The following is a 27,411-nucleotide window of genomic DNA, read 5'->3' as shown; positions in this document are numbered from 1 at the left end:
TAGACTCTGGGTGGTTGCCGGCCCTCGTTGACCCGCGCATCCTGCTCAGTCCGGTTCCTCTCTAGCCGCTCGGTGGTCCTTTGCCTGGTGAGCTCCCGCAGCGCCTCGCGGTTCTCGGGTGGAGTATTCACTGAAACATCTCTTATTAATGTACGAACCAACGGCGTTGTGTTTTCTGAGCCAACAAGTAAATTTAGGGCAGATGACTGTGTGGTTTTCTGCTTTGTCAAATTTAAAGTTAGCTGTAACTTCCACAGTACTTCTGACCATTCACTCTTTTTATGGTTGACTTCAATTCGTAACATGTTCAATACAGTGCGAATGTATCGTTCCGCTTGGCCATTTGCATGGTGCATTTCAGGGGTTATATGGTGAACTTGACAGCCCATTTCATTCACCCAGGAAGTAAAACCAGCGGACTCAAACATGCGCCCTCTGTCGCACACAATCATTTTTGGAGTTCCAAATAACGAAATGACATTTTGGAATACCCGTTTCAGTTCAACTAAATCCTGACGATAAATGGCAGTTAAAAGGCAAAATTTTGTAAACGCGTCGACAATTACAAAGACATGTTTATATCCTAAAGATTCTGACAATGGGCCCAGAACATCTGCGTGTATAACCTCAAAGGGAGTGTCAGGTTTCGTCCATGAAATTATAGGTTGCAAAGGAGCGCGAGGGACACGTTTGTGCGCTATACAAGTCAGGCAGTGGCTTATATATTTTGAAACAAAGCTGCGAAGACCAGGAAACCAGAAGTGCCTTAAAATCAGATCAATAGTTTTCTCAGCACTAATATGACTATGTTCGTCATGGAAAATACGCAATAAGCTGAGTCGATTTCCCTTAGGTACAAAACACAATAGTCTCGGCTCACCACCTACCGGGGTATATCGGTAGTACAGTATATCATTACGTTTAAGGTACCTAGTAGCATCTATTTGACCCTGATCTAAAGCTTCCATTAATCGTTTCGTTTCCTCATCCCCTGCCTGTGCTATTTGAGCCCAATTACGTGGCTTGTCAATATTATTTATACCACTGACCGTAGGATTACGGCTTAAGTAGTCTGCATGTGGCAACATGACACCCTTGCGATATTGGATGGTAAAATTAAAATCTTGTAGATACACCCACCACCTAGCCACGCGAGGCAACAAATCTTTTTTCTTTTGTGTAGCTTTTAATGCGTTACAATCAGTTACCACGGTGAAGGGTGTACCTATCAAGTAATGTCGAAAATGCCGTAATGACTTAACGACAGCAAGAGTCTCAAGCTCATAAGAATGATAACGAGCCTCGGACCCCTGGGTTACTTGGCTATAATAGGCCACTACCCGCCGACTACCATCCCTATGAACCTGTAACAATACCGCGCCATAACCTGCACTGCTCGCGTCTGTATGAATTTCAGTGGGTAATTCAGGATCGAAAATAGCGAGAATAGGCTCACTAGTAAGGAACTTAATGACCTCTTGACGCACTCGCTCCTGGTCGGGGCCCCAAACAAAGTTAGCATCCTTTCGGGTTAATCGAGCAATACACGCTGTTTTTGTGGAATATCCAGGAATGTATTTACGGAAATATCCCGCTAAGCCCAAAAATTGGCGGGTTTGTTTCACGTTACTTGGCACCGGGGAGTTAACTAACGCTTGAATCTTAGCTGCGGCTGGGCGGACGTTTCCATTCGAAATAATCCTTCCTAAATATTCGATTTCCTCACACAGAAATGTGCACTTACGTAAATTTATAGAAAATCCGGCTTTTGTGAGGGTAGCAAGTACTTCTTTTAAAGTTTGCAAACCCTCTTCTACTGAGGAATGAAGAATCAAGCAATCATCAATGTAAACCACTACTTTACCGGCATCGATAAACTCTCGGAGAGTATTACTAATTATCCGTTGATAGACGATAGGCGCATTAGCTAAACCATATGGCATTTTCACATATTCATAATGGCCTTCTGGTGTAACAAAGCCAGTTAAGGGAATTGATTCATCGTCTAAGCTTATTTGATGGAAGCCCGTTGCCATGTCGAGAGATGTAAACAATTTACTTTTACCTAACCGGTCAATATGGTCATCAATTATTGGCAACGGGTACCTGTCTTTTACGGTAATGCTATTAAGCGCTCGGAAATCGACACACATTCGGTCCGATCCATCCTTCTTTTTAACAAGGAGGACGGGACTCGAATATGGGGATTCAGAATCCCGCACGATACCTTTGGATTTCAGGTCTTGAACTATCTCACGAACCTTTAACTTCTCGTTAAGCGACATCCTATAGGGCCTATAACAAACGGGAGTTTGGCTATTCAAGGTAATATGCATTTGTCCGGTAGTAACTGTCGTTGCAGCGGTGCCAGAAATCATAAAATCCGGAAATTGCTCCAGAGTAGATGTAAGACGTTGATAGTACTCACCAGTCAAAGATGTGTTTATTCCATCAATCGAGATTGGTTTGACGGCAGATACAGTAGCCGGATTATATTCGTAAATCAAACGCTGCGAATCCCTAGTCCTAACAAATTTTATACCCTCTCTATTCAAAACATCCGTCCCTATAATGAGTGGTGCGTTCATGTATTCATCGGGCACTATTAAGAGGTCCGCCTCGATAGAAATGTCCTCCAGTTCGATAGTCACGGTAATATACGACGTGATAGTGATAGGTGAGGCACTAACTCCTTTTATTTCGCGATATGTAAATTTGTGAGCACACGAGAGATGTTTAACTACAGATGACGAAATAAGTGATGCGTTTATAGCCCCACTATCAATCAATATGTCAACCGGTATGCCCTGTACTATTCCTACCACAATATCTTTGGATTGATGTGGATTGACGGTGGAACAAAAATTTACATTTGTTTGCTTGTTGGCGTCCGACCGTTGTTTTGCGAAACAAACACTTATATGATGCCCGTCCTTCTTACAGTAAGCGCATACCACATTAGAACTCGATTTTGGAGTATTCGAAGATTTGTTTAATTCGGTCGAGGGACCCGCGCGAGATTGATCAATTTTACGTTTTTTCGTACATTCCACTTGTTTATGACCGGTTTCTCCGCATATATAACATTTGACGGGGACGTGTGGCTTTGCAAATGGGCGTTTTAAATTGTTATTCGGTTTATTGTTAAAATTTAATTGATTACCGTAACCAACGGGACGAGAATTTTGTCTATCTTTCGAGGGTAATTTAATAAAAGTAGCTAAATAATTTACCAAATCATTTGGTAGTAAATTCGCGTTTACAGCCGAAGCCTTAACATGAGGGTCCCTAATGCCACGGATCACTATAGACGATATCAGTTCGTCACTCAAACCCTTTACTATGCGTAATCGGAGCAACGAACGACGCGCATATTCTGCATACGTCTGATAATGATCCGAATCTGTTGACATGACTTCGTATAAAATACTTGCCATATCAACTCGCCTGGCACATAATGGCTTGAAATCATTTTTGAAATTGGTCCAAGAACGGTCATTAACCACCCACATGTCAAGCCAAACCCTGGCATCACCCTTCAAACAATTTCCGATTCTCGATACGCATTCGTAATCATCCCATCTATTATTAAGTTTGGCCCTGTCAACTTCACCAAACCATACATCCACATCATGGATGCTGGGGTCGAAATTAGAAACGTAATACGAACGCGAGTTATCAGTTTTCAGCGAATGTATAGCCTCCACAATTTTTTCAGCAGTACCATCCATGGTTACAGCAGGTGGGGGAGCAGGCGTATTATCTACGACCGACCTATTCTCTAAAGCATTGAGCCGTGTCACTATGGTATCTATAGATCGTCGATACAGCCGCGACATTGAAGGAGTTGTAGATCGTGAACGAGTATTACGAACGCGACGACTACGGCTCTTATTTCGATCGCGTGATTTGCTACGAGATGGTCTTCCACGTGAGCGTCTATCGCGCGATCGCTCCTCACGTAGGGTAAGGTGGTGCAAGAGTGCGCAGGCGATAAGAGTGCGCATATGGCTCTGTGCAAAAACTGAAAGAGATTTGCTGCTAATTTCAATCATGTTTTGAACACCTACTATGCCGGTATACGCTCCCCAAAATTAATCGCGATTGAGTGAAAACTGTGTCTCTCAGGTAAGCCCGAAGATTTTTACTGCTTTTTATGTTAAATATCAACTATTTCAATGTGTGATTGTTTCAAAAAACAACCCACTACAAGTATTTGATTGCAATTATTAAACAACCTAAACTGTCAACTTGCCGCTCGAAAGAAATAATTCTAATCGCTGCGCAGAGATGACGCTAGTAAAGTCATTACTGCGATTTGAGAAAAAATGTAAGAGTGCGCACTACGAGGGTGTGTAAGATGGCGCGTGCGTACTCTTACACATCGGTGGATATTTTAGTGATCACGAATTTTTATGCAATTTTTATTGACTTGCAGCATGGCCAGAAGAGAAACAAAAACTGACCGACAAAATTGACCACTTTCGTTATTAGAAAGAAGGAGCTCGTAAACGCGTCAATGGAGGTGAAGTAAGAGATCGGTTGCTAGATCTCTTGGAATGGCGGAATATACTTTTAAGAAAGAGGTTGCTCAGAACTTCAATTACAACCAAATCAGAAAGATATGATTTTACATTTTCGATAGAAGTAGAACAAAAAACAAAAAAAAAAACTCGATTAGATTTTAAGACGCCTAAAAAGCCTAAGAATGCTCCCAAAATAAAAAAGTGGAAATGTGGAGGGTGCGACGTAATATATAAAGAACCTATTGAAGAAGACTGGATTGAGTGCTCCGGATGCAAAAACTGGTGGCATGAAAAATGTATAGCGTATACAGGCGTAGGAGCTTACATATGTGACTTTTGCATGGACAAATAAACTGCGCACTCTTATCCGTCTCATAGCGCACTCTTACACACACCTGAGTGTAAGAGTGCGCAAATCTCATTTTGTGATTTAATTGAAATACGTCCAAAGATAATTATTATAGATTAAAATAATATATTCCAAATAATAGGCTATTAGTTACTGTATAATATTTAATAGAGTTGATTTTCCTAATTGCTTTTGTTTTATTTTTAGAACTAATTGAACTTTAAGTGCGCACTCCTGCACCACCTTACCCTATTCGCCTGCCATCCGAACGAGATCTATCGCGAGGACGACTTCGCCTACCCATCGTGTTTACGAATAAAAATTTGAATTTTATAAAACAGAAATTTAGAAATTAGCAATTAGCCGAAAAGATGTGAGCGTGAAGGTTTAATAGATCCCACTTCTGATTTTAGGAATTCAGAGTGGAAAATATTAAAAAAAAAATAGGTTTCAGTTACTAACAAAAGAATTTTAATAACAATTAATTAATTTAAAAATACGAAAACAAAAATAACTAACGAACAATACGAAACTACTAGCAAAACAATTCGATATATAAAGAGAAATAAGTAAGACAAATAACGCGCGGCGCAACACGTCCGTTCGGTACGAAGTCGAGTAAGCGAAAGAGGCGGCAGCGTGGAGGGGAATCGTATTTATGCAGACTGGTCACTGACGTCACCGTCCACCGGTACACTGACGGGGAAAACTTGCTGATAATATTATTACCTATTAAAACCATTGTACTGTGTTCATGTAAATAAATGATCTTTCTAACGTGTATTCCCGTACTGTGTCAATCCATACCACATTAGGCACATACCACACGGTCCATCATAGAAGATTAATAATTATACATCTTAAGACTCGCATCGCATATTTAGATAAATTATGATAAAAACAACTCGAATAAATAGCAAATTAAGAACAAGTTAGTACACAAACCAGTTAAATGACCTAAAAAAATGTAATAGTTGTTTCGCTAATACAGTTAATAATCATCAATTGAAGAAGTTAATATCTGTTTAGAGTGAAGCAACATCCTGCTTTCAATATTATTATAATTGAGCACGTTTAAATTATTTCGGTGGTATTGTGCAACCAGTATGTTAATGATGAACATACGTTATAATTTACATCAATACCATTCGAATTTGCTTCCATGCCGTGCCCTGTTCATCAAAACTTACAAGTCAGGGCTTGTACAGAACATTACATGGGCTTGTAATACAGGTATTAATTTATTTAATATATTTTATTAATTTGTTTTATTTAATTTATTTAATAAATTTTCTTGTAAAAAATTTCATTAAACAAAAATGTGTTTATCATGTTACAAGTGTCAATATTTATTTCACAAGCGTATTTTACAAACGCTCTTCTTTTTTTGATAAACGTAATTTACACGGACTTGTGAGTAACTTGTAGTTTGTAAAGATGGTAGACTTGTAAGTTTTGATAAACATGGCACTGGACTAGAAGCGAATAAAAAACGTAGTATATGTTTAGCTGCTTAAGCGCTCTATAATAGCAACATAACATAGTAATATGCCTGTCTCTTCGAAGGGGTAGGTTGAGGTATACAGGATATTAGTGACATTGTAACGAATACTGAGGGGGATGATTCAGTTCATAATTATGAGTTAATATTAAGGAGATAAATTGACGATTCAAAGTGCAACTATGTTACCAACTTAATAATATAATTGTCGAGTTTGAGTTTGAATGAGTATCCTATCTTCTAGGGGGAGTAAAATTCGACAAAAATATTGTGTTGTTACACGATGGATCCTTACATGGTCGATGAGCTGATTTCCTGTCTCCGAATTGTTCATCAAAAGCGACCTCATATCAAGAGCACACTGGACACTTCATACAATAAAACCTCGTTTTACACAGACACTACAAATTGTAGTTATCGTACACGCGCATCTGAGTGTGTGACGTCTGACAATATAATTGAAGTATAACGTAAGACCGAAGGGGGTGAGGTAAACCTAGTTCAGCCGCGCGCTAGAGGGGAGCAGAGACTTGCCGTTCTATATGTAGTAGGTATTATTCCTTATTCTATGTCAATAGTGACACTTTCAAAGTTTCAAATTCGAATTATTTCATTCGAATTTTACAAATGTTCCTAAAAAACGTATGCTAATGTGTGTGTGTTAATGTTGTGTTGTATGTGTTGTGTTAATGTTGTTGCTTCTATGCTGTTCTGGGAGCAAATAAAAAACATAGAAAACGTTCAGCTGCTTGTCTTCCCGGGCATGCCGTAAAAACCGACAGAGAGATTGTGTGCTCTAACATGATGGACTAATGTTATGGGCGATAGGCTGAGCCCTTATCACCATAAGGTTCATCATATCCAGCTTACGACATCGTATCAACAGTGGCTGCAAGTTGTCTTTGATTACTTGTGGCTCTGCCCACCCCATTAGGGATTACGGGCGTGAGTTTATGTATGTATGCAATTTTACAAATGTATTTTTACGAGCTAAAAATTATAAATGCATCATTCAGCTGTTTATCTAGCTTTCCACTCAAATCTACTTTTACATTTAAAATGAATTGTGTAAAAACAATAAAATCTCTTAAAAACTTTAAACTTTCGTAACAAGTTTCGTTAATATAACGGAAGTTGCGTTGTCGGACCATCAAAAGAAAACTTTTATAGTCAAAAGTGGATGACAAATACTTAATAACATCATTAACATTTTGGGATTCCACAAGCGCTTATTGAATCCACCCAACACGAGCCTAAACCAATGATTTTCGAATTCATGTTTTATTCATAAGCCCTTAAGTAAATTAAAGACAAAAAAAAATGTTTTATTCACGCGGTGAAGGAAAACATCGTGAAGAAACCCACAATCCCGAGATATGCGTTTCGGTAGTATGTTAACTAACCTGTATTGGGCTGGCTTTTCCTTGGCGCTTAAAAAGGTCAGACAGGCAGTCGTTTCTGTAAAAAAACTGTTTCTGTCAAATTAATAGATTAGGTGCTTACCTACCCCCTGACCCTGTGCAAACGGGATAATACTAGGGAGGTGATAAAGCGCTTATTGCACCACCCAATCTATCGGGCCCGATGCGTCAAGTAGGTCTGGCCGCAAGTCACATCATCACAGCCAGCAGCTATAACCCTACAATGAAATCGTAGTAAGGACATCCCCGTACATGCATTGTGCATCGTCATTGCAGTTACAAATAACGGTATCCGTGGTCCAGTGGTTGAGTTCGAATCCCGGTGGGGAAATATCACAAAAATCACTTTGTGATCCTTAGTTTGGTTATGACATTACAGGCTGATCACCTGATTGTCCGAAAGTAAGATGATCCGTGCTTCCGAAGGCACGTTAACCCGTTGGTCCCGGTAACTACTTACTGATGTAAGTAAGTAGTCGTTACATGAGCCATGTCAGGGGCCTTTGGCGGCTTAATAGTAACCCACCTCATCAGGTATTCCACCTCACAATCCACACGAGAAAAGAAGAAGAAGTTACAAATACATAAACAGCCTATATACGTCCCACTGCAGGGCACAGGCCTTCCGTTAATCAACCGGAGGGGGTATGGAGCATACTCCACGATTGATTAATTGGTGGAGGTGTGCATTGCAATTAACTGAAAAAAAAAATCAGTACGGAACCTCCGTGCCAGAGCACGACTCGTACTCGGCAGTTATTTACATAACACCGGTTGTAAATTTGTAATTAGATGAACAACTTTCGTTTTTCTTTAACATTATCTTGTGTTGTAAAGTTAGTTCTGTACTTAGAAGATGTTATGTAAAATGACAAGTTAGTTAAATTGATTTTATTAGAAATTGGCAGGTTATATATTTACAATAATTAATACATAATACTTATGTTATAATTGAGAATACATAGACAGATAGTTTTCAACTAGTCAAATCAGCTACTTTTTACTTTACGTCAAAACACGAAATTACTACGGAATTTGTATGAAAAAGCAACCTGTGACGTCATCGTCATAGAAAAACGTTACAAACTGTCGCACTTATTATTACATTTTTTTTTATTAATATTCATAAATATTATGTTTTTTTTTAAAGAACGTCTGGGGCCCTGTGCCGGCCGAGGTTTTTCTTGCAGCGTCTTTTCCCCGGCTATACATGTTGTGAGAAGCTGCAGTACTTTTAGGCGGATGAGACGTTCGTTATGTAAAAATTTACGACTCAAAGTGTAACTATGTTACCAACTGAATAAAGATATTTTTGAATTTGAATTTGTTAAATAGAAAAAAGAAAACGTTTTTGTCACCTTTAGATCTGTTTTTATTTATTAATCAGAATTTTGTAATTTAATTTTGACCTAGGAAACTGGCCAATTAAAGTACCCTATAATATTAAATTAGCACCCACAATGCGACTTAACGTAGGCTGCCATATTATTATTGTAGAACGGGTCGCAATGACAATCCGGCTAATTCTTGGCCCGTCACATTACAAAACGCTCTGTTTTTTAAAACGGATTATACCTACATAACAATAACGTGCAGTAGCACATAAAAATGTATGGATGTAACATTATCCCATACATTTTTATTGCTGTCACTGTCAATTGTCATAATCGTTGGCAACTTCGCTAAAGCCCTAGGAGAACGTGGTAAATGTGGCGAAGTACTGGCTCAAACATTTTTTTTTACGTAGGTACTTAGGTATATATTATTGATAGATAAAAATAATAACTTAAGCGTTTGATTTCAGGCAATGCAACCATCCCCGTGGCCGGCGACTGCGCAGCTCGCCCAGCTGACGGCGAGCGCGCGCTCGTCCCCTCCCCCCGACCCCGACGCGCCGCTCAACCTGAGCAAGCAGCGCTCACCGTCGCCCGCGCAGCCCTCGATCATGCTCCCGCGGTTCGTGCCCTACCCGCCGATAGAAGAAGGACAGTACTCCATGCAGAAAGAGGATGATTTCAATGCTGCTTGCAACAGTAAGTACATATAATATTTTATAATTATGAAAAAAATATTGAGACTGAGACCTGGGGCCTGTTTTATAAAACTTACAATTGTAAATTACAATGACAATTTGATGTTCATTACGTAGCTAATATGAAACTGCAAAATATTCGTGATCACACACTCCGCAATGTACATCAAATTGTCATTGTAATTTACAATTGTAAGTTTTATAAAACAGGCCCCTGGGGGTCTAAAAAGGCCAAATCGAAGCAATTCATCTACATACATACATAAATAGGTCCCACTGCTGGGCACAGGCCTCGGTGAAAATACATAAAATAAATATTATACATACAGACGAATTGAGAACCGCCTACTTTTTTGAAGTCTGTTAAAAATGGAAATTAAAAGTAACATCAGATCGGTAGAATGTCCATTTTGTAATTCTGAGAATATTCAATGGGTTTTAAACATTATAACGTTAAGTATAGAATTACCTTAAAACTCATATGATGATGTCATTCAAGACAAAACAATGGTGGGCTTAGAAAAGTGTCTGACGCACTGTTGGCGATAAAGCGACGAGACAATGAGTTTCATTGAAAACGGTTGTAATTTGATTCCTTGGGAATAAAACTTATAATTTGTGAGAGAAATGAAAATAATGATTCGTGATGCTAGCAAATAAAAACTAATTGATATTAATTAAGGAAAAGTACGATTTACTAAAGAAAAAATATATAACCGGGTCCTCCCGTATATGCGAATTTTCCTCATCATTATGAGATCGATACAGATTGAAAAATTGCCTTATTGAGCCCACCCAGTCGTGGTGTAAAGGTTAACACGCTCGTCCCGGCTTGACAAGGGCTGCGGGTTTAAGTCCCATCCGATTCAGATTCCTTTGGTTTAATTTTCTTTTTGAGAGATTCCCTAAGCACCGTTGAGTGTTATAAAAACAAAAAGTACTTGCCTGCATTATATTTAAAAAATAATCGCGTGCCTTGCATAGAGCAACACGGACCTCTGTAGACCGGACCTTTTTGCTATCTGTCTATTTACTATACATATTTAAAACGACTGACTGACTGAAAAGCTTGTATTTGATAACAAAAGGTATATCTGATTTAATTTATCAAATATTGACCAGTGTATATACTTTGTATTCATAAACTTAAATATTTAATAAGTTTTTCGCTACCGTCCGCTGTACGCGTTCAGTCGGACTGCATCTCAAAATATTTAACAAAACAAGTCGAGTGCAATGAAATTCAATCTCAAACAAAATAAAAGGTATCAATTTTTGTATCATTCTCATGATCATCAAACGGTCCAAACTCATCTCATGACTTGTTTATTTGTTTGTAACATGTTTACTTAATAACAAAATAAGTGTAGGTTTTATTGCATATAAAATATTATATCACTAAAACTGCGGGTTGGGGCAGCGTGGTGGAGTATGCTCCGTACCGGAGGGGGTATTTAGTTGATTGAGAGGAGGCCTGTGCCCAGAAGTGGGACGTATATAGGCTGTTTATGTTTTGAATGTATCACTACAACAACCAACTCGCATTGGAGCAGCGTGGTGGAGTATGCTCCATACCCTCTCCTGATACAATTAGACTATACCTTTCGGTCCTAACATTGTGCAATTCAAATTCTAAAATATATTTATTCAGTAGGTAACATAGTTACACTTTGAATTGTCCATTTTTACATAACGAACGTCTCATCCGCCTAAAACTACTGCAGCTTCTCACAACCTGTATATAGCCGTGGAAAAGAAGCTGCAAGAAAAACCTCGGCACAGGGCCCTAGACGTTCTTTAAAAAAAAAACATAAAATCTGGGACTAATCCGAAGAAGAGATACTTAAATACAAAAAATATATATAATTATATATTTAAGTCCCAATGTAATCGGATACATAAACTCATCGATATAAAGAGCAAATAATAACAAATTATCACAAAATAAATCAACGAAAAATAACAAGACGATACAAGACCATAAACACTAAACGATACGAAATTAAAATTTCAAATCATGTGAAAGACGCTATTTACTTTGACCCGGTTTCTATCACATTGGTCGTTTATTTTTGCCTGTCGATTTATAAATCTGCCATTAGGTGGCCTTGCTGTGCTGTTTCTGGGGATATTCCCATTTCGGGAACGTTCCCGTAAGTAAAAAGGCGTAAAACTTATGTTAAAAACGCGAGAAAAGTACCGGGATAAGCAGAGACTACGGAATTACACACCTTACCCTATATTGCTTACAATCTAACAACTTCGACTATTAATCACGTAATTAGTGATTTCAAACGGCCTCTGTGGTCCAGTGGTTGAGCTTTAGACTCAGGATCCCCCTGTGTTCAACACGCCCCGGGTTCGAATCGCGATGGGGACATATCACAAAAATCATTTTGTGATCCCTAGTTTGGTTAGGACATCACCTGATTGTCCGAAAATAAGATAATCCGTGCTTCAGAAGGCACGATAAGCCGTTGGTCCCGGTTACTATTTACTGATGTAAGTGAGTAATCGTTACATGAGCCATGTCAGGGGCCTTTAACGGCTCAATCATAACCCTGACACCAGAGTTGATGAGGCTGGTATTCCACCTCACAACCCGTACGATAAGAAGAAGAATCAATTCCTTTGTCGGTTTTAACGACATGTCCGGGAAGACAAGCAGCTGAAATTACCTATGTTTACCTTTGTTATCATCATCATCAATTTAAGAGCCACGATCTTGTCGGTGCATTTTCCTCCATGCTATCTGTCTATTGCTATCTTTGTTATACTGAACACATTATAAATCACTGCGATTAACAAAAGTAAGAAAGAACCCTTTTATAACGCCTGCGCCTGAGCACGGGTAAGGTAATAAATGATTTGGTTAGACAGCCGCTCTCTATATTTTCCTGGAATATTTTCGGATGTGCGCGCGCATGACGTAGATACACGACATTATTGACTCATCTAAAGCTAGAATTGGAGTAGAATTCTAGTCAAGTTAAAAAAAAACTTTAAAAAATTTTGAACTGGGAGTGAATAAAAAATAGAACGCGTTCAGTTGCCTGTCTTCTCGGTAATAAGACATTTTGGGATTTGAACCTGTGACCTCACAGTGAGAGTCGAGCGTTCTTCCGACTGAGCTACCATGGCGTACCACAGTGAATAAATACTGATATTAACTGTGCCAATAGTATGACGATATTTTTCCTTCTTTACAAGAAACAAGTCAAAGAAAAAGTGTCAGAAAACCAGTTAGGTACTATTGTCTTTCGTGTGAGTCACTGTATTAGTGAGAATTGGTGTTGATCATTCTGTTTTGTTATGAGATTTTATGATCGTGAATAAGCGTATTGTATTTTATATCCTGGTCAAAGTTTTACGCAAGATGTGGGAGGGAAAAAAGCATGGGAGCACATCCGAACAATAAATTGTCGAAAGTATCTACAAGTTAAAACAAAAAGTAATTTAAAAAATAAACCATCTGTTTAACAACAAAAGAAAAATAAAACTTAAATCCGTGATAGTTCTGTTCACCATAGTGTGCCTGGTTCGAATCCCGACTCGGGATCGAAACCATTGATTTTTTTTAGTAATGGCTTCGCAATGCATTTAGCCAAATACAAGAAATTCAAAAACCATTGAATTCGACTTTATGAGTTCGAATTTATGTCTGGACCATAGATAATTGATATCACGTGGTTTTCAGGATTTTGTACCCGGTTAATGGCAACAAACTCGCCCCTTAATACATTGGGACTTAAACACAGCTGGCGAGGACTAGGGGTACGGTCACGAGCATTAATATGCATACACTTTGGTACCATGTCACATTAACTTTTTTGTCAAATTGAACTGTAAGTCTCACTAAATGTCAAATATGTTAGTGCGACAGAGTCCTAAAGTGCATTATACAGGGTATATTACAGGGTGCATTATATTGCTCATGACTGTACCTATATTACACCTCAGCTGTGATGTAATTTCATAAATAAGTCATATAAAAATAAACAGCCAACGAATATAAACTTTAGGTATATGAATCGTTGTTATATCGGACGTTAAAATGAAGAAATGTCGCATAGCGATCTTGTCTAATTGCAAAATATAATTAATTCGTCCCGTTGCATCGCGTATTCCCGTAATATCGAGTTTGATATAGGTCAGTACAACACGACTCAAATCGTAAATGAAGATATTCCAAGTGTATTTGACGTTGCGATTTGCGTCACGCGTGTTGATAATTTTGTGTGAATTTGAAAATTTATTCTTGTATTAGATACAACATACATTAAACAAAATAGTAAGAAAACGTGGGCTTATCTCTTCCAGTCACTGCATGGAGGGAGATATAAAAGCTTAAAGGATCACACAGTTTACCGTGGATAACCCTGCTTCTGTCAGGTACCTCATAAAACACTGTTTCTGTGAATAAAAAAAAAAAATATTACGGGTAACTTGGACCCAGATTGTTAGTAACAATGATTTCTTACTCACTAATATTAGTATTACATAGATGCACAATACACACACATACACAATAAAATTGAAATAAAAATATGACATTTATTTACTGCTCCTGTACAAGTGACTCATGGAGCAACGAGTCATGTACGGACAGTCCAGCCTAATAAGTCACATAAACTCTCTTTATTTTTCACTTTCCTTCCACCGTCTGCAATTGGAATACCATTGTATTTAAGTTTATTATGTAATACAAACTGGACTTAAAAAAAAAGAAAGGATAACATGAAACAGTAGGGCCCTGTGCTGGGAGGTTTTCTGGCCACGTCTTTCCCTCAGCGATACAGCTCCCCATGTGGACTACCACAGTCAGTTGCAATATGTAATTTAATTTTACGTTCAACAAAGCGCTAACCATGTAAGCCAATTTTGAAGAATAAATACGTTTGATTGTTGTTTATATATTTGAACCGTCTCTCTCTTGGTCGGTCCCTCATATCTGCCTCCACCGGTTCCTGTCCAGCGCTTCCCTTACTACTGTGTAGAACTTGGATGACGACGCGTCTTTCACTTGGTCAGTCCATCTAGTCGGTGAACGACCACGCGATCTTTTGCCTTCAGTGTTCCCAACCACAATCAGCTTCTCCAAACTGTCATCACCTCTGCGTATTTGAACCGTAAACAAAGGATAAACAAATAATACAAACATATATCTATATTTATATAACAATATATTATGCATTTACTCACGATCATAATGATTATAATCTTTAGGTGAAGAATCCACATTAAAGTCCTGAAATGAACTGGCAGTAACAAGTTACCGTTCTAGTTTTTGCTCTATGTCCTCGTAAGGCTCAGATTTCTGTAATATGTTTTTGATATTTCTTTTTGTTTTCTAATTGTACTTATAAGTCAATGTATGTGTGTGAAGTTTGTCCGAAATAAACGCTTTATCATTATTAATAATTATTATAATTTCTGGCCACAATAGATTAACGAGAGGGTATGGATTTTAACGTATTAAATTTAGTGTTTATGTTAGGCAGATAATCATACCTACGAGATATATTTTTCTTCATTAAAAGTCCAGTAAACAAAGTCCTAATCTATTTTACTTCTTACTCTTCCTTTTTTTAACTTTGATAAGAGTGGAAGAAGGGAAAGTGTTATCTTTTTAGAAATATTGGAGAATTTTAGGTACTGGAATATTTTTTTTCTATTACGCCCTAGATACGCCAAGCATGTTTTGATTTATTAGCATCATGTTCATGTCTGTCTACATCTAAATCCGGTTTAAACCAGAATCAAAACCAAACTAACCATTACCAGAGAATATATAAATCCAGTATGCCATTTCTAAACAAAATTATCAGAAATCTGGTATTCAATTAAATAAAAAGGCATATTCGGCGTCCTCACTAACGCATGATACAATCTTAAGATTGCCGCCACACCAAAATTGAGAGATTGGTAAACTTTAAACGCAAGAATTAATTACAAAAGATAATATCTTAAGACGAGTCTGTAAATCTTTAGACCAGTTTTCGGACTTATTTTTGTTTTGAACATTACGTTTTTGGATCTAAATCGGGATTAAAGGAGTGCGTTTAAGAAATTAATTCAATAGCCTTTTAATACGATAGGTAGGTAACTACCTACGCCAAAATGGTACATGACATAGTTTTGAGAAATTGTTTTATTTATCTGTGGATGTTAATATTTAACTGAATAACGAAAGGAAGTGCCTATAAATAAGTCATATGAAAAAGCTCGAAATTGTAGATTAGGCTGTAATGCGGTTGCGTTCGATAGCCTTCTCATTTAAGAAAGTGTTCTTTTTTGTAAAGTTATTATTTGTACCCAATAAGTACACGATATAGAACACTTTCTATTTATCATTACTTTTTGTTTTATCAAACTTTATAACACCATACTGTACTAAAATAAATAAAGAACTTACCTAAAATATTGTTCATCTACTTAAAAAAAAAAAAACTTTTGGATAAAAATATTCAAATTGTTATCCTATTTAGGGTTCAGTCATTTGATGTGGTGACCACGGCAGTTTTGAATATGAAGACAAAAAAGTAACAAGACGATTATTATAAAATTCTCTCTCCTTTTAACATTTTATCGTCCATATCAGCTTATTTGTTTACGTGTCCACTTTTATTGCATCTCGGGTCCACTTGATGACATTCCTGACGTTTGGACGCCATTGTCGGTGACTTTTCTTTTTTTTTATTTTTCTTTTGACGATGGCAGGTGAGTTCATTGTGCCAGAGATCTGAATCGAAATTGAATTTAATCAAAATGTTTTCGGTAGGTCTTTTTACTTGGTTTTGTACATTAAGCATGATTATAAACCTGAATAAGTTTTAATGCGAATTGAATTTTGGTAATGTAAAAATGACGGGTTTAATGGAATTTTTGAATTTAGAATGCGAGTTAATTTCCAGAAATACTTTTTATTCGACGCTTTGTGTCCTACTTTTTTATTACATAGAAAAGAAAAGAAAAAAAAGTAAAGTATTTATTTACGTTTACAATTACTAAAATCCATAATAATTAGAATGCCTATACGTAACCATATCCTCTCATCAAATCAATAAAATTGGAACACCTCGCAAGTTTAGTATGTGTTTTGCACGATTACTTAAAGAAATAAAAAAAATACAAAATGTTCGAAATTCAAATTTAAAATGAAATTAAAATTTTATAAATTATAATTATTATATTAAAATGAAAACTTACTATTATTAGAAATAAAAAATAAAATGTAAATTTGCAATTGTTCCAAATTCAAAAATGCAATGAACGAGTTTTATGAGAAAAATATATTTGCAAGTTTACAAAATTAGCTCGCTCAAACATTTATCAGCCTCATAACGCAGCGTTGACAAAACCCGAAACACTTATCAAATTCAAGATTTAATTTTACGTAATTCTGGATGCACCTTCGTCACATATGGGTCAGCCTGACACATCCGCTATGCTGACGGATTCGCAAACAAGTGTCCACACAATTAATAAGCAACGTACGGAAACATCCAGGCATTCCCCGAATTAATTTGACACGGTGTTAGATAATTTATTACATCCTACGTTCGTTGATTCGCGCAAGATACCGCGGTTTGTGGACGCGACGGTCGCGCGCAACTTTGTCAAAGTACGTAAACTTCAATATTTCACGCTATTTTCATAATAAGAGAAATAATATAAAATAAATTTAATAATAACAATAACAAACAACAATAACAATTTAATATTTTTTTATATAATTTTATATTATATATAGGTATTAGTGTTTTTCATATTAAAAACAGAATATATTTTAGTAAAAACTGGACCTGTCAAAACATCACATTAGGTAAGTGGACCCTATGAAAAACGGGATGAAGCTAGGGAGATGATGATTATGATTTTAGTACAAACACGTAATGGCGACTGTAATCATGAGAAAATAAGAAGTGTTGCCACAGCTAAATAATTAAATATTCTTGTTTGTTGTTTTTTATACATAATTCCGGCAGCCGGATTAGGACACTTCATAAATGGGTAATACAAATTTTATTTTCCATTTTATTAATTCCCATTAAAAAGTTGGACATCATCATCTCCATAGCGTTATTACGTTTCCACTGAGTCCGCTTACCTAACCTGAAGATTTGATCCGGTTTTTTACAGAAACCTGTCTGACCTTCCAACCCGCGAAGGGAAAACTAGCCCAATAAAGGTCAACCCGCAGTAGAACATGTGGTGGAGTATGCTCCATACCCCCTTCGGTTGATTGAAGGGAAGCCTGTGCCCAGCAGTGGAACGTACAGGCTGTTTACGTTATGTATATTAGGGAGTATAACTTAGGTATTAGATAAAGCCAATAATTACCACTTTTTCCCATAGAACACGTCGGAATGCTTATCAAAATGAAAATATGGGACACACGTGGAAATCTCAATCTTCGATACGATAATATTTATGGACCATAACAGTTATATTTAACTGATTATTAATTATGAATTAATTAACTCAATATGATGAAGTCTCTTCTTTACGTGTGGGTTATGAAGTGGAATACCAACCTCATCAACCTTGGTGTCAGGGTTAAGATTGAGTCTCCAAAGGCCCCTGACATGGCTCATGTAACGACTACTTACTAACATCAGTAAGTAGTAACCGGGACCAACAGCTTAACGACCCTTCCGAAGCAGGTATCATCTTACTTTCGGACAATCAGGTGATCAGCCTGTAATGTCCTAACCAAACTAGGGACCACAAAGTCATTTTTGTGATATGTCCCCACCGGGAATCGAACACAGGACCTCCGGATCGTGAGGCCAACGCACAACCACTGGACCTCGGAGGTCGTTAATAATGATTAAGTGATCAATTCGTTGACCTAAACCATCTTATTGCATAGCGAAGCCTAAAGACTAACTCGGTTTAAAATATAGCCCGCGGCACTCAATCGCTTGTGGCTGTCTACCCTTTTAGCGATCATAGGCGTATTCAAATTCAAATATATCTTTATTCAGTAGGTAACAAAGTTACACTTTGAGTCGTAAATTTTTACGTAACGAACGTCTCATCCGCCTAAAACTACTGCAGCTTCTCACAACCTGTATAGCCGGGGAAAAGAAACTGTAAGAAAAACCTCGGCACAGGGCCCTAGACGTTATTTAAATTGTAAATTTAAGTATAAGCATGTTTAGTTAATCAAAATGATGCACGCCCAATGACTTATGCGCACGAGTGTACGCTTAGCGAACGGAAGTGTATGTCTTGAACGCCATCTATTTCGCAACTAGCAATTTTCTCTTATTTTAGAGGAAATGAAACGACATACGATTCTGTAACCATTCTGGTTTGGTATCATGCCAACTATTTAAAGTACCTCTTATTCATGTTATTCTATGGATTATTATGTGCTTTAAGATAGTATTTTATTTATTTATTTACGTAATCGTTAAGAATTTTTACATTGTGTTCGACATTATGTATAATAATAATAATCCATTTAACATATTTAGATAAACATTTCATGACAAGAACATAACAATTTTACATATACAACAATAATTAATAACATAAAATTTATAGCAATTAATAATAATTTAAATTGTCAATGAATTGAATTGAATTAAGCAATAATGTATAAATTTCAAAGGTATTTAGATTTAAGGATGTCAAGTTCAATAAAAAAAAGATAGTAGTACTTTAAGATAGTAGGTACTTATTTATGAATTTATTTATTAATGGATCACATACAGCTATGCACATTATAACATTTAGTTAGAACATAATTAAACAAAGTAAAACAGTACTTATGTGTGAACACAACATTCATCATAAAAAAAACATCTAGTCTGTTGAGGCTAACTTCTCAGCAGCTAAAATCTCACTATTAATAACATTAATATTATGGCATTTACTTGGCCTGTGCTTATGGCCTTTAGATGTAGGTACTTATTAGCTAGGAATTTACAGGCGATTACTTAGTTGTAACGACCTCCGTGGTCCAGTGGTTGAGCTGGATCACCAACCCCATCAACCCACCAGGGTTATTATTGAGCCGCCAAAGGCCCCTGACATGGCTCATGTAACGACTACTAACTTGCATCAGTAAGTAATAACCGAGACCAACGGCTTAACGTACTAACCAAACTAGGGATCACAAAGTGATTGATATTTCCCCACCGGGATCTGAACCCAGGAACTCCGGATTATGAGCAGAACTCTCAAATCACTGGACCACGGAGGCCGTAGACGCCTCTACTTAGAAATCACTAATTTACTTGATTCATAGTCAACATGAGCTGTGAAAATTGACAAATAACGTTATGGCCGCTCTTAAAACCACATTCCGCCGCTAACGTATACAAGCCCTTAATTATAATATTTCCTAATGAATGTGACTATAAAATACCATTTTTCACTATTTTATTTATTGCGACCTTCATGGGTTAATCCTGTCGAGTTTTACCTACTTTATGACTAATATAACATAAATTATACCGTTAGGTATCATGTGAACAATACATACTTAGAATAGCTTTGTTTTTGTAGGTATACCTTCTATTATTCTGGACTGGGTACGAATTAAACATAGAAAGTGTTTTTTTTATTATCACAGTATAGTGAAAACTTTGTACCTATGCGCATTTTATAGCTTTCTGGGGAGTTAAAAAGGCCACTTCGAAGCAATTCATTTAAAAAAGCAATATTGCTATTTCTTTACATTGCGCACTTACTTTTATATGCGCAAATGTCAAATTGCAATATTGCTTTTTTGATGAATTGGTTCGATGTGGCGTTTTTAACCCACTGGTGTTTTTTTTTTTAACAAACCACGCAATCCATTCAATCGAAGTAAATTATTATAATCGTAGCTTTTACCGGGAATCAAAGTAGCGTGTCGGTGTCGTTGAAAAATCGCATGAAAACGTGATATTTCAAAAAGGCCCTTACCTGTGATATTTTCCTAAAACTAGTATGAGGTACCTTGAGCCTAACCTAATACCATAGAATAAGGAATAACACTACGTATAGGACGGCAACTCTCCGTTCCCCAGCAGCGGCTGAGCTAGGTTTACCTCACCCCCTTGGTCTTTCTTTAGTCTTCACCCGTATGAGCGTCGGACGTCACACACACGGATGCGCGTGTACGATAACGTCAATGTGTAGTGCCTGTGTAAAACGAGGTATTTTATATAAAATTTCCGGATGTGCTAATAAGTACTCAGAAGTTTGTACTTTCTGTGCGTCTATTTTCTGTAAATTTGCTGTTCAATCTAATTCAAATGTTAACCAAGTGACAAGCAATAAAATGTGTATTTTAAAAAATAAAATATGTAATCCCATTTATGAACCACATTCCTTTGGATTTATAACAATAAAAATAACATTCAATAATGTCATTTCTAATACAAAATCATAAACTTAATATTATTTACGATACAGCTACAGTTAAGTTACTTATATAAAAAATATTGAGCTATGGGTTTTAAAAGTTATTTAAAGAATTTTAATAATTTGTCAAATTACAGGTGGATAAGGTGACGGACATATTGTTAGACTTAAATTTGTCAGAAAATAAATTTAAAGCTCATGTGAAGCTTATTTTATGTAAAAAAGCTTATTACAATAATAATGATTACCTAAATGACAAAAATGACTGGTATTTAATGTGTTCCTCTAGTTATTAAATAACTTGTAATGTACCCTCATTGATTTAAAAGATGTGTTGCTGTTACAGTCATTTCTTCTCCTCAGCCATAACACCTTGCGAAATGACGTAAATTCAAAAATGTTACATTGACCTTCAACAAGTTTATCCTTGGTAATTACGTTGAATAAATGATTTTGATTCTTGATTTCTGACTACTATTATTGGTTAGAAACTAGGTTAAGTAAAGAATTCGATTTAAATCCAAATTTTTACGTAACGATATACAACTAGAGAGTAAGTTAAGCAATAATGAATCTAACATAGGTGAGGTTTACGCGGTTCTTATCACAATTAAAACAATTAATACCAAGTTATTACCTCGATAAAATCAGGGTTATGAGACTCCTGCGTCTCCTGCCAGCAGGCTCTGCACGGCAACCCCACCGCGCGCGGCGCGAATTATATCGAGGCCTTCGACCAATAGCCGTACGACGTGCATCTACGTAGACAGCATTCGCTGCGTTTATTGGTCGAAGTCCTCGATCATAAATGATTATCACGTGCTCAGCGGCGAAGGAAAAAAACATCGTGAGGAAACCCACATTCCCGAGAAATGCTTTTTCGGAGGTATGTGACCTAACCTGTATTGGGCTGGTTTTTTCTTCGCGGGTTGGAAGGTCAGACAGACAGTCGCTTCTGTGTTAATCCGTACCTGTCAAATCTTCAGGTTAGGTAAGCGGACCGTGTGAAAATGGGATAATGCTAGGGACATGTTGAAATCAGTGACTTAAAATAAGGACACATTCAGTCTAGTTTGACAAATTCCGTGGACACTTCTGCTAATGGGAAATAGGTGATCGTGTATGTATATTTTTCTTGAGTATTATTATGGAAGTCACTGACCACTCTACCCTAGTATGGAAATGTATGAGATCTCAATCAGGAGCCGGGTTAATCTGCTATAAATTACCGAGCCACTGAGCCGGCTATAAAACAATCGTTAAAGCAAGATTTGAGAATGGACCGCTATTTCCATATTTAGAGGCGGCTAAATAAATCAAAAACATATTTTCGTCTTTTGGTCAATATGTCTTTCGATTAGTTAATCCTACATTTATACATAAAATCTCACCCGTGCCTAATAGAGTGGACAGAGCCACAAGTCATCGGAACTTTTGATACCCAGTCGATGCATTTGATGAACTGTCTATACGTACCTACATACCCAACCACTGACACACCTCGGATACTCCATACATACAAAAAAAGATATAATTTTCATTCTTGCCGTGTGCGCCATTGATGTATACCTAATATACCTACAGGGTGTTAATGACATCATAACGAATACTTTGAGGGATGGTGCAGGCCATGATATCGAGTAGAATTTTCCGTCGCTGTATTTTTTAAATTATTTTCAATTCTATATTTTTGCGATCGAAAATTCTAATTAATATTAACTCAGAATAATGAGCTGAATCATCCCCGTCAGTATTCGTTACATAATAAATTAATAATATATTATGATTCACCTGATTATTCGAAAGTAAGATGATCCGTGCTTCAGAAGGCAAGCTAAGCAGTCGGTCCTGACCTCAGGTCCTATGCTACGTCTGGGGCATTTAGCGGCTCTGTAGTAACAATGACACCAGTGTTGATGAGGTCGGTCGCCTTATGGTTGTTTGGAAAAAATCGCTTAAAGCGATTTAAGCCGCCATTTGCCATGTACCTAGCTAACTTTCTATTGTAAATGTTTTCCTTCTTATTTTGGTGCAATAAAGTATATTTGTATTTATGCACACACACTAAATCGAAACTATTTCCTCTCTTTCCAGCATCATCATGGGGCCAGTCGCCTCAAGAGGACTCCGACAAGGCTAAAATAGTTCGTCAGCCAAAGCGCGATGAAGCTGGTAAACCCCACATCAAGCGACCGATGAACGCTTTCATGGTATGGGCCAAGGACGAGCGCAGGAAGATCCTGAAAGCCTGCCCTGATATGCACAACTCCAACATTTCGAAGATCCTAGGAGCGAGGTGGAAATCCATGTCCAATTCTGAGAAGCAGCCGTATTATGAAGAACAGTCGCGGTTGTCCAAACTGCATATGGAAAAGCACCCTGATTATAGGTTGGTATTAACTTTAGTACCTTATTAGTGTTCCTGATTATCATAAGTACATCATCATCACCAGCCCATTAACGTTCCCACTGCTGGGGCACGGGCCTTCCCTATGGATGGACAGGGAGATCGGGCCTTGAACCATCACGCGGGCCCAGTGCGGATTGATGGTTATTAACTTCAACAATCGCAGACCGAGTGCGTTAACCGCTGCGCCACCGAGCTCCTCGTCTATCATAAGTACAGAATGTTATATTTCTGTACCGAATACTGAGGGGGATGGTTCAGCTTATGATTCTGACTTAATATAAAGTTTTGATTTTTCTGTCCTGGTATTCGATACGGTGAATTATCCCCCTTAGTATTCGGTAAGGTTAAGTTCGGTAAGGTCACTAACACCCTGTATTCCACCACCTTGTTTTTTGTTGAAAAGCGTCGTTACAGCGACATCTATTGTTGATAAACATACATACATACATACTTAAACAGCCTATATACGTCCCACTGCTGGGCACAGGCCTCCCCTCAATCAACCGGAGGGGGTATGGAGCATACTCCACTACGCTGCTCCACTGCGGGTTGGTGGAGGTGTTTTTACGGCTAATAGCCGGGACCAACGGCTTAACGTGCTCTCCGAAGCACGGAATCATCTTACTTTTTCTTTCCTTACCAAACAAAGGACAGTCTCACAGAGTGATTTCGACAATGTCCCCATCGGGAATCGAACCCGGACCTCCAGATCGTGAGCCTAACGCTCTAACCACTAGACCACGGAGGCTACTAGCATACGGAAATGCGCTAGATGGGACTGTCCGTGTAACTTTTGTTTATATATATGATGCAGTTTCAGCAATATTTATTGTTACCGATTAATAACTTATTATTTTTCCCGTATTCCAGGTACCGACCTAGACCGAAGCGGACTTGCATAGTGGACGGCAAGAAGATGCGAATATCAGAGTACAAGAATCTGATGCGCACGCGCAGAAACGAGATGCGGCAGCTATGGTGCCGGGACGGTGGCAGCGAGCTGGGTTTCCTCCCCACTCTTTCGTCTCCCGGACCATCCAATACGTCCCCACCTCCTAATGGGGGGAACTACATGAACCCCGCGTTCTCTCCCCCACTTTCACCGAGAGAAGACGATTGAGGGTCATTGCGCGGCTGGCCCTACCCGCACGCCGCGCCCCTCTCTCTCCCCCCCTCGCACCACCCCTGGTAAGTTCTAGAACCATCTAGAACGTTCTCGAGAATTCCCAAGGCATAAAGACCCGTGGCAAAATTCTGATGGCGAATCTGTTGTTTTAAGATTTCAATTTGGATGCGAACATTCTTCTTCAGTCTTAGGGGTCGCCTACGGTTTGATATAATTTATAGGAATTATGGCGACTGAACATCTAAAAGTTATCTCAGCCAGTGTCGCGATCGATCTCTAATTTAATATTACGAGATTTATTCCATTAGTAAATTAAGAACTATAAACGGACTCTTATAAAATTCGTCTTGTAAAAGTTAACCCCCTTTGGTATTTCTATAGAAATTCATGTTTTCGAAAAAGTAGTGGCTTTGGCATAAAATTAACCGTTTATGAAGCAAATTAGTGCCAAAAGTGTATTAAACCAAGTAGGTAATTAGAGGAAAATGTACATAAATAGGTTACATGGTTTTTCTTCAATATTTAAACTGGATAAACTGATTAGATCTGGTATCTTAGTGTAAATAAGTATAATCCATTTTGTAGATACTATCGAGTTAGATTTTTGGCTATTGTTTATGTAGTGTTAAGATTCAGAGGTTAGATTTAGTTAATAATATTGGAGGTACTTTGAATCTTGACTGTCGTGTGGCCATGTATAGGAGGTAAACGTTAGCGGGAAAATGTAATTTTTGTAGAAGCTCTTAGCGTAAGCAATTAAAATGTATCAAACCAAAAATTTGAAGCGGAATGCTTGAAAATTTAAGTGTTTTGAACACATGGGATGTTTTGTTGAGATCCAGTGATATCTAAAGCATAATGTTTGTAATAAATGAATACTCATAGACGTAGTAGATATTGTATGAATTAGATGCTAAATGTTTCAGTGGGGTTTGCAAGGAACCGCGCCGCGCTTGGCGATAGTTTTCTGGAAGTCTTCGACCAATAGCCGTTCGATGTTTATCTACGTATGTGACATTCGCTGCGTCTATTAGTTGAAGCTTTCGATATAATTCGCACGTGGCGCGATGCAGTTTCCGTGCTAAACCCTGTTGGTATACAATCAAATAATTTATCAACGTAGATTGGATAACGTAACGTATCATCACAATTATTTATTTCAAAAATATTTATAGTTCAATGTTAATTATAGAATAAAAATAAAGCCCAGTTTGGAAATAGTTACATTGGAAAAGAATTAAAGTTGTCAATTGGACATGTTTGTCAATTCGTTTTTTACATAATATACCTACAGATTTTGGACTTAAATACCCACCGACAAAATTGTGGGGTTAAACAGATTATAAAAAAATAGGTATTCGCTTTATTGAACCGTGCAATTTAAATAAGTAGAAAATAGTTTTAAGCTCTCCTGTAGTCCGTACATAATATCTTCATAATAAAATAGCGAATAGTAAAAATGTATAGAATATACTACTTTGTAGAATCAAGCGGTTGTTCGACGTTAATATTGCCATTTTTTTTGTTATTTATTTTTCTAATTATATTTGTTTTGTTTCTTTCCCTTCTTTTTGTAAGTCGTATGCCAGTAATTTTGACTCGTAGCGCTAATGTAAACGTATATACGATTCTGTGTATGTGGATTTTAATGTTTAATTGTTTAAGTAATGTGTACTATCTTAGTAGCGGTAAGGGTTTAGACAGTGTCGTTAAATTATTTATTTTTATGTTGAATTCCTGTAAATACACGATATTTTGATGTAACGTTAGTAATTGTGGTTATTTAAAGAATGATACTTAAACCTGTCTTTTAAGTATAATTATGCTACTTGCATAGATCTCGATCGGATTTCAGTTTTTTTTCCTTGTTTACTATGTATATTTAAGTACATTTTTTTTTTTCATAAATGTACTATCTTGCCATAGTTAGATCCCAGTACTTATGTAACTGAAAGCACAAAATTTTTAATACTTATAAAAGTACTTAGTATACATAAACTGAAATGTTGTTAATTTTTATATAGTTTCTTTGAACTATATTTTTTCGATTGAGATTAATTTTGTTGATTTTTCAGAAAGCCAGCATTGCTTAGCATTCGAAGTTTCAAATGTATAAGTAGCTAGAATTTAGGTTTTAATACCTAGTATAAACCAGGACACATTATTTAAAAATTGTGCCAAAACCCAAAAGTATATTAAAAAGTAAAGAAAAATAATTTGTTTGTTTCACTCATACACCTCAAGAGTAACACCTATCATTCTATACCGACGAAAATGTATGAAGACTTTAATGAAAGTGGAAGCGGAACTGCAGTCAGGATAAGGAGGGTAAATGGAACTCCGTGGACTCTACCTACCCCCTACGGGAAATAGGCGTGGTATTATCTTGCTCTACTGAACGGTTAAATTATGGAGGTGTCTAAATAACAAGTCTTACATAACATAAACAGCCTATTACGTCCCACTGCTGGGCAGAGACCTCCCCTCAATCAACTGGAGGGGGTATGGAGCATACTCCACCACGCCGCTCTACTGTGGGTTGGTGGTTTTTACAGCTAATAGCCGGGACCAACAACTTAACGTACCCTCCGAAGCACGGAATCATCTTACTTTATTGGACAATCAGGTGATTGTCCTTAGCAAACTAAGAACAGTGTCACAACGTGATTTCGACAATGCCTC

At 37.3% G+C, this 27,411-nt stretch overlaps 2 protein-coding genes across 5 annotated transcripts in view; one reads left to right on the top strand and one right to left on the bottom strand.

Annotated features, from left to right (window-relative positions):
• LOC126375491 (transcription factor SOX-5) overlaps positions 1-26,945 on the top strand; it is a 414,266-nt gene extending 387,321 nt beyond the window's left edge. For all 3 annotated transcript variants that reach the window (XM_050022446.1, XM_050022447.1, XM_050022445.1), the window contains exons 5-7: positions 9,602-9,830; positions 23,288-23,582; positions 24,474-26,945. In XM_050022446.1, the coding sequence (XP_049878403.1) occupies positions 9,602-9,830; positions 23,288-23,582; positions 24,474-24,723 (774 nt within the window). In that variant the 3' untranslated portion in view covers positions 24,724-26,945. The remainder of the gene's footprint in view (positions 1-9,601; positions 9,831-23,287; positions 23,583-24,473) is intronic.
• LOC126375497 (gastric triacylglycerol lipase-like) overlaps positions 1-27,411 on the bottom strand; it is a 294,161-nt gene that overhangs the window by 221,953 nt on the left and 44,797 nt on the right. The window lies entirely within an intron of this gene.

Source organism: Pectinophora gossypiella, chromosome 19 (assembly GCF_024362695.1).
Source record: "Pectinophora gossypiella chromosome 19, ilPecGoss1.1, whole genome shotgun sequence".
In the NCBI taxonomy this organism is placed as follows: Eukaryota; Metazoa; Arthropoda; class Insecta; order Lepidoptera; family Gelechiidae; genus Pectinophora; species Pectinophora gossypiella.
The sequence above is the reverse complement of the archived record's forward strand: the minus strand, read 5'-3'. Positions and strand labels throughout refer to the sequence as shown.